The 10,443-nt window shown below is 35.0% G+C and overlaps 1 protein-coding gene across 2 annotated transcripts in view; it reads left to right on the forward strand.

Annotated features, from left to right (window-relative positions):
• NAB1 (NGFI-A binding protein 1) overlaps nt 1–10,190 on the forward strand; it is a 45,894-nt gene extending 35,704 nt beyond the window's left edge. The window contains exons 5-8 of one of the 2 annotated variants that reach the window (XM_041737161.1): nt 1,761–1,850; nt 3,468–3,630; nt 5,550–5,663; nt 7,673–10,190. In XM_041737161.1, the coding sequence (XP_041593095.1) occupies nt 1,761–1,850; nt 3,468–3,630; nt 5,550–5,663; nt 7,673–7,761 (456 nt within the window). In that variant the 3' untranslated portion in view covers nt 7,762–10,190. The remainder of the gene's footprint in view (nt 1–1,760; nt 1,851–3,467; nt 3,631–5,549; nt 5,664–7,672) is intronic. The other variant, XM_041737162.1, reaches the window with a different exon arrangement.
• Nucleotides 10,191–10,443: the final 253 nt, after the last annotated feature.

Raw genomic sequence — 10,443 nt, forward strand, 5'->3', positions numbered from 1 at the left:
ACCCTAACAGATAGGTGATCTTATCTGTATTTCTTTTAAAGATTTTATTGATTTGTTTATGAGAGAGAAAGAGAGAGCAAGTGCACGCACAAGTAGCAGAGAGAGGGAGAGAGCCAATGCAGGGCTCCATCCCAGGACCCTGGGATCATAACCTGAGCTGAAGGCAGATGCTTAACTGACTGAGCCACCCAAGTGTCCGTCTCTATTTTTTATATGATAGAAACTAAGGTTATGGAAGGTGGAGTTAATACTCCAGTGTTACATCGCGAATAAGTGATAGAATTGGAACATGGAAAGCAGATCTTCTTCCCCCTTTTTTTTTTTTTTTAAGATTTATTTATTTTAGAAAGAGTGTATGTGTGAGCAAAGGGGTGCAGAGTGGACAGGGGGAGGGAGGGAGAGAATCCTGAAGCAGATTCCCCACTGAGCAGGGAGACTGACATAGGGCCTCATCCCAGGACCTTGAATTTGTGACCTGAGCTGAAATCAGGAGTCAGCTTCTTAACCAACTGTGCAAGGCGCCCTGAGTGCAGGTCATTCTGATTCAGTCCCCATTGCCTGTCAATGAAATGCTGAAGGAGAAATGACAAATCAGCAGAATTCTTTAGAAATTCAGGTTGGGATTCTTGGGTAGCGCTTTGAAGAAAATTTTCATTGGTTCTTTATCCCATTATATAAAACAGAATAAATTTCTGATGGGTGGTTAGAGAGTTAAATTTAAAAAACAAAGCAAACAATGAAATAAAGCTTTAGAAAAATTAGAGGGGAGGATCCCTGGGTGGCTCAGCAGTTTGGCGCCTGCCTTTGGCCCAGGGCGTGATCCTGGAGTTGGAGTCCCGGGATCGAGTCCCACGTCGACTCCCACGTCGGGCTCCCTGCATGGAGCCTGCTTCTCCCTCTGCCTGTGTCTCTGCCTCTCTCTCTCTCTCTCTCTCTCTGTCTATCATAAATAAATAAATAAATAAATAAATAAATAAATAAATAAATAAATAATCTTTAAAAAAAGAAAGAAAAATTAGAGGGTAGGTTTGAGTATCAAATCTCTAAAGCAGGATACCTTTTTGAAGCTTATAATGATAGAAGAATTTATAAAATATATATAACTACAGTATATAAAGTTTTTAAAAATTTTGAATCTCATTACAAATATATGAATTGGCAAAAATGAAGAAAACAACACCACCCAGTCCTGGCAAGAAAAACTTAGGGTTTGATTAACTAGTAAAGGCCCTTGGGGGAAGTAGTGAATGAAAAATGTTCATAAAAATGTTCATCCCTCTGCAGTAATTGAACTTCTAGGAATCGACTGTATTGGGTAATCTAAGCTATGGAAAATGCTATTTCTATGAAAATATTTTTGGAGTGTTTTTCAATCTAAGAATAAGAAAAAGAATCTAAACAATCTGATTGAATATAGTGCTTATTACTAATTGAACCACTAGGTGAAATGCTATATGAAATGTTATATATAACCATTATTATTCACAAATGCTTGTGAAGTCTGTATTCCAGTGATGTATAAGTCTTACTATCTTTCTCATTTGTATTATTGTGAGGTTACAGCTGTAGAAATAGGGTAATTGTAGATAAAAGACTGAAAAGAAGTATTGTACATTAAAATCTTAATCATGAAAAAAAAAATCTTAATCATGATTACTCGGGTAGTAGGATTAACGTGGTTTTCTTTGCCCTGTTTTCTGAGTTGTTGATATTTTATTTACAAACTCTAAGTAAAAAAGGACTTATTCTTTGACCCATAGGATGGATTTCCAGATTTCCAGGACTCTATGCAAACACTCTTCCAGCAAGCTAAAGCTAAGAGTGAAGAACTTGCTGCTCTTGGTTCACAGGTAATGTAAACCACCAGTTAACATTCCATATTATTTATCTGTAGATTGAAAAATAAATGCTTCAGCTAGAGTCCATTTTAAGCATCCAAGGACTGAATTTGTGTTGTTTTTGAAATGTCGTTTGATCCACAGCTGTATCAACAAGATAGCAATAATAATGTAATGAGTAAAATCTGATACAGTGATACTTATTCTTTGTAGTTTTATAGGAAGAAAGACAGATTCTCTACTTAAGAAAACTTAAAAGAAGCGATTTGCTACCAGGAAAATAGCCATGTTGACTATGGCTGTGTGTAATACAACTCTGGATACAGTAGTACTAGTTCTCAATAAAACATTAATCATCAACATTGTAGCTATGGCTAAATCATTTTGATTCATGTATGAGAAAAAATAGTTACGTTTAATAGGTAGCTTCAGGCGCTTTTGCTATTATTTAATTGTCCTGTGCCGAAATTAACATTTAAAAAAGTCATTTCTGCAAATGCCACCTTTTAGAAAGCACCATAGGTTTTATGCCTGTGGATCTTCCAGCTAGTAATCACTAGCTGGCTCTTGGCCAACTCAGTAGTGCCAAGTTTTGTTTTTTCTTCTGAAGACAATGAAAAACACATTTCCTCCTTGGAAATCTTGCTGAAATTTTATCAATTAATTAGTAATAAGTTCAAATGAATTGAAGTTACAAGCTCCTTTTGATCTGGTTTATGTGCATTCAGAAAAATAGTATAAGATTTTATCCTCTTCTGTGAATTAATACTTTTCATTTATTGTTTTTTTTCTATTGTGAATCGAGATTTTTTTGTAACTAATTTTATATAGCTACTTCCTTATACTATTCTTTTATGTAGCATGGCAGTGATTCATATCTGCATTTTGACTATTAACGTCCTTGGCAAAATAACACAAATGCACTGCTTTGAACATCATATAAAAGTAATTTAAAGCAATACATAAAGAAAGAACTTATAAAACACATGCAAAGATGAATTTCTATTTACTTGTGTATTTTAAGCGTGTCTTTTTATGATTGGTTGGGAAATACTGCAGTTTCATTCCATGATGAAGGGGAAGAGTCTTGTTGGCACTGGTGTTTTTCCTGCATAATTTGCATTGTTTAATTTTGGTGGGAGGTGTGTTTGTCTTGTTCTTCTAGACAGCCATTTTACACCTTTCCTCCCCCAACATACTGTCATCATATCAGAGTAGATATAGTGCCAAATCCTAAAATAAAAATGCCAAGATCTCACCCTGTGTGTTAGAAGCAGTTTATAGCAGATGTTGCTGTTGCTTTGAGGTTCCTTTTTTAAAAAAAATATTTTAAAGGACTCAGTACTTGGGGAAACAAAGCTAAGGTTATTTTGCCTTTGAGCTGAAATGGAATTCTCTTTAAAGGATGTGCAGGAAGATTTTTTTTCTTTTGCACAGACTCCAACATTTTATGTTTTAACATGATAGAGACATCTAAGCATATTTATGGAACGTGTATACCACATGAAGTGTGAACTAATTTAATGAATACTAAATATATTTGCCTGGAGTCTGAAATAGGCATCTTTAAACCATTAAAAAAATGTAGAATGTTTTAGTTACTGATTTTATTTTTGCTTTACTTACTAGCAGCCTGAAAAGGTGATGGCAAAGCAGATGGAGTTCCTTTGCACCCCAGCTGGCTATGAGAGACTGCAGCATGCTGAGAGAAGACTCTCTGCAGGACTTTACAGGCAAACCTCAGAAGAGCACAGCCCTAATGGCGTGACTTCTGATAATTCTGATGGACAAGGTATATCTTAGAGTGACCTACATTTTGAGAGCCAGTTACTATGTGCACTTTAAAGAGAAACAAAAGTTAGCTTATTTTTAAATACTGATATTTTATAGATTGTTATACATTCTTTATAAAAATTAGTTTTTAAATTGTCTTTTTCAAAAGAAAAATTTGATCCTGCAGATTTAATTAGCAGAGTTTGGTTTATATGTTTGTGTTTTACCTCAACCCTAAATTAGCTGACATACACAGTTGACACTTAATTTTGTAAAGGGTGAGTGGGAATGGAACGTGTAAACAGTGTAGATCCTTCTCCCCAAAGAAACTGATTCCATGGGAGACATTTATCATTTTTTAAAAGATCACAATTTCATATTTTCTTAGACTTCACAAACAAATTTTTCTATGATGTTTATAATATTTGGTTCCTAAGAGAGTACAGTAAGTACTTCTGAAGTACTATGACAAGAATACAGAGATTTGTAGAGATATTATAAGAATGGAAGAGACTTGAAGAAATTTTATGTGCTTTCAGGCTTTAGACTGGCCTACGTTCCCTATGAAAATATTTTATGTGGGACATTGGAAATTGTTCTCTTGAATTCTTAAGTTTAGGAAGCTGTGATTGATGAATATTTTCATCATTTAAAAAAACTATATTCATTTTTTTTATATTCACACATGAAGAAAATCTCAAATCATCATTTACTCATAGTATCTCTTGTGTGCCAGGTGCTCTTCTAGGCACCAAAGATGCATCAGTGGCTTGGAGCTTACACCCTAATGGAGGAAAATGTACAATATCTAATATAGAAGTATATCCTCTAGTTCCAAGTAATGATACATGTTTGAAAAAAAAATGTTGTTGTTTTACATATTATTATTATTATTATTATTTAAGATTTTATTTATTTATTCATGAGACACACAGAGAGAGCCAGAGACACAGGCAGAGGGAGAAGCAGGCTCCATGTGGGGAGCCCAGCCCGATGTGGGACTCGATCCCAGGACTCCAGGATCATGCCCTGGGCCGAGGGCAGATATTCAACCGCTGAGCCACCCAGGCATCCCGATGTTTTACATATTATTGTTATACTTTTCTAGAGAGTGGCTGCCATTGTCAAAAAAAAAAAAAGATTTCTCTCTAAGTGAGAACACCATCTTAACAAGCATTCTCTAAGTGTTGGATAAAATATGTCAGCAGATCAGAGTGCTGGAGGAGAAGAGCATTCTTCCTTTTTAAAAATATTACAGAAACTGTTTAGTTGAGCTCTTGTTTAACTTCTCTAGTCATCCTTAACGGTTATGACTTAAAAGAGTTAAGAAGCAAAACCAAAATTAAAGATTGGATGACTTTAATTCGTGAAACCAGGATAATGCAGTTTGGGGTGGCAGTCAGCTGAGTATGTAGATGTAGGTTCATGAGAGAGATGATTTGGCGTGTAAAACATTTTTACCATATCTGTGCTAATTCTGTTTTAATGGATTTGCTATAGGTTTTGTTCTTGCTGTTTAAGAATAGGCAATTGTTTGAAGCCATCTCTGTCTTTGATATTTGTTATTATGTGGTTAATGCCATGTCTTGGTAAAATGATTGCACTGGTAAGAGAATGCCTTACAGAGGGGATGAGGATGTTACCATATGCCAGAATTGGGAGTACTTACTGGAAATCTGTCTTTAGTTTACGTATCCCTCTTAAAAAATGTCCTGATAGAATTGTAAAACCTTGGAACTAGCATGAATTGCCATTTCCCTTCTCAATTATTATTTAAAATATTCCTCTAGCTATTATTTAAATTCTTCGGTACCTGTTGCCTTTCCTTACTCCTTCCCTAAGGAGTGTTTAGGAAATTTGTGAAAACATATTTTTAAGAAAAACCAATAGTGTGTTTTTAATATTATTCATATTGGGTTTTTTCTTCCTTTTCATTAGGAGAAAGACCTTTGAATCTCCGAATGCCTAATTTACAGAACAGACAACCGCATCATTTTGTGGTGGATGGAGAGCTGAGTAGACTTTACTCCAGTGAGGCAAAGTCCCAGTCAGGTAAGAATATGGGATGTGATGAGAGACAATAACACTTGAATAAAACATCTTTAAATTCTACTTTCCAATCTTCCACATCTCCACCACCCCCCTGTGACCCCTCCCCCCAGCCAAAAAAAAGTCATTACTAACAATGCTACTAGTCAGTTTTTCTCCCCTTGGAAATAAGATTGCCCTAATAATAGCCAGTCTTTTTTAGAACATAGTATTCCAAAGATTTGACAGGGGAAAACTCATAAAGGTTGATACAGTTTTGATTATCTATTACACAAATGGTGACTTTTATACAGGTTTCTAAAAATTAATTAATTAATTAATTAATTTATTTATTTATTTATTCATGAGAGACAGAGAGAGAGGCAGAGGCACAGGCAGAGGGAGAAGCAGGCTCCTTGCCAGGAGCCCGACGTGGGACTCGATCCTGGGTCTCCAGGTTCACAGCCTGGGCTGAAGGCAGCGCTAAACCACTGAGCCACCCGGGCTGCCCTTATACAGAATTTTATTTATTTATTTATTTATTTATTTTTAATTTAATTTCAGAATTTTAAACCAAATAATCCATGGCTGATTTGAGTTATGCTGTTGCCTTTTTTCCAGCCTTTCATACTGTGAAATTGATGGATTATGTGTTTGCTCTCCCACTAAGAAACCTTGTATACCAAAATCTAAACTTTTCTTGCAGATGCATGTCGGGGATGATATTTATATTTCAGAAGTAAACTGAACTCCATAAAAGGATAAGCTCTTCTTTATTATAGTTAGATGTCTGCCTATTTTTCCCCAAGAGAAAGTGAGGTAGACACTAAGTAGTAGAAACCAGCACCATTTGAAAGTATCTAGTATCATTCCGTCTTTGAGTTAAAGTGAGTAACTTTAGGAGTCACTTGAAGTCTGTTGCTTCGTCTGTAAAACAGACATAATTTCTCCTGCATAGAGTAGTTATAAGCATTGAACAGGGTAGCATATATGAATTGCCTGGCTGATAGGAATTCAGTAAATTGTAGCTACTTTTTTTTATACTCTTGCTAAATTTAAAATCCACTTTTGCATAGAGTGAGTAAATTCATAAATTGAACTGATTTCAGATAAGGCTTTAGTTTTGGTTACACTTCTAGAATCCTTTTCAAAGTGTGTTTTGTGTATAGGTATCTGTCTTCCAGTATTTCCATAGAAACTACATTTTGTTGTCATTCTGTAGTGTTTTCGTGAGGTTGAGAAAACTATATACACATAACTCCAAGGAATGATTCCTTATGAAAGTAGTCTTATCCCTGTTTCTCCCACCCTAATGTATCATGGATAGAACTTTTAAACACAGTTCCATGTTTAAATATGGAAGATGAAAAAAAAAATATGGAAGATGTTTTTTTATTTTTTTAAGATTTATTCATGAAAGACAGAGAAGCAGAGACATAGGCAGAGGGAGAAGCAGGCTCCCTTCAGGGAGCCTGATGGGGGACTTGATCCCAGGACTCCAGGATCACGTCCTGCGCTCAACCACTGAGCCACCCAGGCGTCCCAGAAGATGTTTTCTGTCTCATTTTTTCATTGATAGTAATTAAATATTTTAGCTAGTAACTTTGTTGTATATGCATGACCAGTTTTAGTTTACATGGTTTTTTTATAATGTTGAACTAAGCATTAAATAAAAATATGGTCTATGTGCTAAGTGGTTTTTTGTGTCTTTCAGAATTTGACTCTCATGCCACCTTATATAGGTACTATCCCCCATTTTATAGATGAAGAAAGATACTAAGGCCTAGAGAGGTGTGTAAGTTGCCTAGAGATGTATATAGCTACTAATTGGCAGAGATGGAATTTAAATCCAGAATCCAAGCTGTTAACTGCAACTCTATAAACATAAAATTTTTGTATGGAATCGCAGAATTATGAATAGTTGATACTGTTTGCTATGGAGTTTAGGGGTTTGTTTCATAAGTTGGAATTTGTTTTTTTGTGATCCATTGATTTAAAGTATCTGCACTCTTTGTGTTTCCATTTTTATGCAGAGAGTCTTGGGATTTTAAAAGACTACCCTCACTCAGCTTTTACTTTAGAAAAGAAAGTCATCAAAACAGAGCCTGAAGATTCAAGATAGCTGTGATTCTCCCACTATTCTCTGGAAATGGCATTCGATTTAAGGATAATGCTCCATCATAGACATAAGCCTTAATAACCAACGTTGCCTCATTCAGCTCAAACAGATTCATAGCCAAAGCATAAGGACTGATACGGTAGTCTGCGGAAACCAGGAAGACAAAACAACAGCCACAAAAGAGAAAATTGAGAGAATGTTGCAGTCTGTAACAGAAATATTGATCCATTCACATTCCTGTGTAAGTCGTTTTATGTAGAAAAGCTTACAAATTAATATTGTAAGCATTCATTATTTAAGAATGTACAATGTATTTGTCTAATTTATAGAAGTAAAATCTAGATGTGGAGGCCTTTTGGTCCAATAAATGTGGAAACAGTTTATTTTACTTGAAATTTCACTGTCTACTTTTAAGTGTGTTTAGCATAAATATTATTATATGTTAGTTTAGAATCTTTGCAGTCATAAAGAAAGTTTAAGTGATGTAGTTATTGGCAGGGTTGCAGTGACTTTGGAAAAATGGAAAGCAAATGCTCAATTTAAACCAAGGAAAATATTGTGGATTTAATATTTGATAAAACTGATTTTGTTTAACGGGAAATGTGTCATTTTTAGTCGTAAAATGTCACTTTTGCTGGCTTAGTCAGGCACATTTATGCAATTAATAAATACTAAAGTAAAGTTAAAAAGATGAGCAATAGAGTAGAAGTCTCTTTTACTTAGTTGACTCAGAATGCTTATATCATTATATCATAAAAATAGGAAGCTACTACTTGGACAGAGAACTTGAAACAACTGAACTGATGTGCAAAAGCCGTGACTTAAATATTGCTATTTAAGAAGGTGTTGAATGGATTAAGACATATGTAAGTTAACCCCAAATGTGAAAAGGATGGTGACTGTTAAAAAGGCTCTAATAATATAATAGACTGAGAACCATTTTATAGGTTGAAATTCTTCTTTATGTCCTGTATGGAGTCAGAGAAAGTCGGGGCTCGCCCAGACCATAGAGGTGTGGACAATCACTACCCCACATTTGTAGGCATAATTCTGAGGAGGTTTAGTTGACACCTGGATTCGTTATTTATTTCACAACCTTGTATGCCTTTCATATATGTGTATGCAGTTTTTTCTTAAGATCCATTTTAGCTTGAAAGTATATTTTCATCCCTTCCCCCTATTTAATTAATAGGCTGTGTGCATATTTGGGGGTGTGTGTGTGACTAAATGTTAATAATATCCTTGCATACTTATGAGAATTACACATTGGAATCCATGATTTAAAAAAAAATACTATTTCTGCCAATTTACATTTTTTCTTTTGGTTTAAGAGAAGATATTTGATAGCTTACCTACTTCCTCCAGATTCATCTAAACCCAGGTATTGCTGAGAACAGCATACTGAACTGGAATATGTGGTTTTTTGGTTTTTAGTTCTGCTCTAGGTCATAACTGCGTAAAAAAAAATATTAAGTCATAATCTGTTATACTGAAATTCATCAGCCACATGTTAGATGAAATGTCTGGACTGTAGTCTCTGATCACTGTCACATATATAATTGCTTTTTCATTTTGATTTGTAGACTAGCTTTACGATAGAAACACCAGTAAACAACTTTTATACTATTGAAAGGCTCTTTTTCCTACCTAAATGTTTTAATTGTACCATAGTGTTTTGCCCACTGAAGAAGCTTTTTATGGACCTTGCAACTTTGTTGCTAGCTTGAGGTTGATTATTGTGGTTGTATTGTTCACTGTGTGTAGAAATAGTATGAGTACAATTTAAATAGATTGTTCAGTTTTTAATATTAGCCATAGAACTGGTTAGTATCTCAGTAGTTTCATGAAACGTTTCCTGTATTCTAATCTATTTTGAGAAATTTTGTGGGTTTTTTTTAATTGTGTCTTACAGTTCAAGTTTGTAGATTTTAATAAGCAACAATTTTTAAAGATGCGGTAATCTTCCAGTTAATATTTATCTGCCTTTCATGGACCCACACACTGCATCTGCATCTTTAAATCCATAAATAAGTTTCCTTAAGTATCATACTTTCCTGGTCTTTCAAGCATAATGATAAGGGGGAAGCACAAGAAAAATTTCAGTAGAATACAGTTTTTATTTTGTAAACACTAATGTATTAAATTTGCTATACATTGAAGCAAATAATATATATTTTTATTTGAATTGTATATATGAATTGGATGTTATAACTAGTTGATTTTTTTCATTGTGTTAGAGGTATTTTCACTGAACAAGGTCAATTGGTTACCTCAGTATTACAGCCAATATAGTCCAAGGGACCATTTCTCCCCAAGTCTGTGTTGTACTTTATTATGTGAAGTCTGCGTTTCTGTGACTCTTAAATCTGTTGGTGAGGTGGGATGAGTGCACTTGCTTCCTGTGGCAATAAAGATTTTCTGTGCCTCACACATTTATGTGTATAGAACTTTCTGCAAAGCACTTTTCACAGTAAGTAATACTAGCCCCTCCCCCCCCCACTCCGCCTCCCCTTAATGGTTATTAGGGCTAGGCTTAGGTGTAAGGGGCCAGGCCCAGGACTTATTATGTCTGAAGTCAGGATGAAACATTATTATCAGCTACCTTCATTTCTAGAAAGTTATTTGGCAAACAGGTACTCTGTTGACTCTGGCCTTGTTGGGGGATACGGTTTGGTTTGGTTTGTG

Source organism: Vulpes lagopus, chromosome 22 (genome assembly GCF_018345385.1).
Source record: "Vulpes lagopus strain Blue_001 chromosome 22, ASM1834538v1, whole genome shotgun sequence".
Lineage (NCBI taxonomy): Eukaryota > Metazoa > Chordata > Mammalia > Carnivora > Canidae > Vulpes > Vulpes lagopus.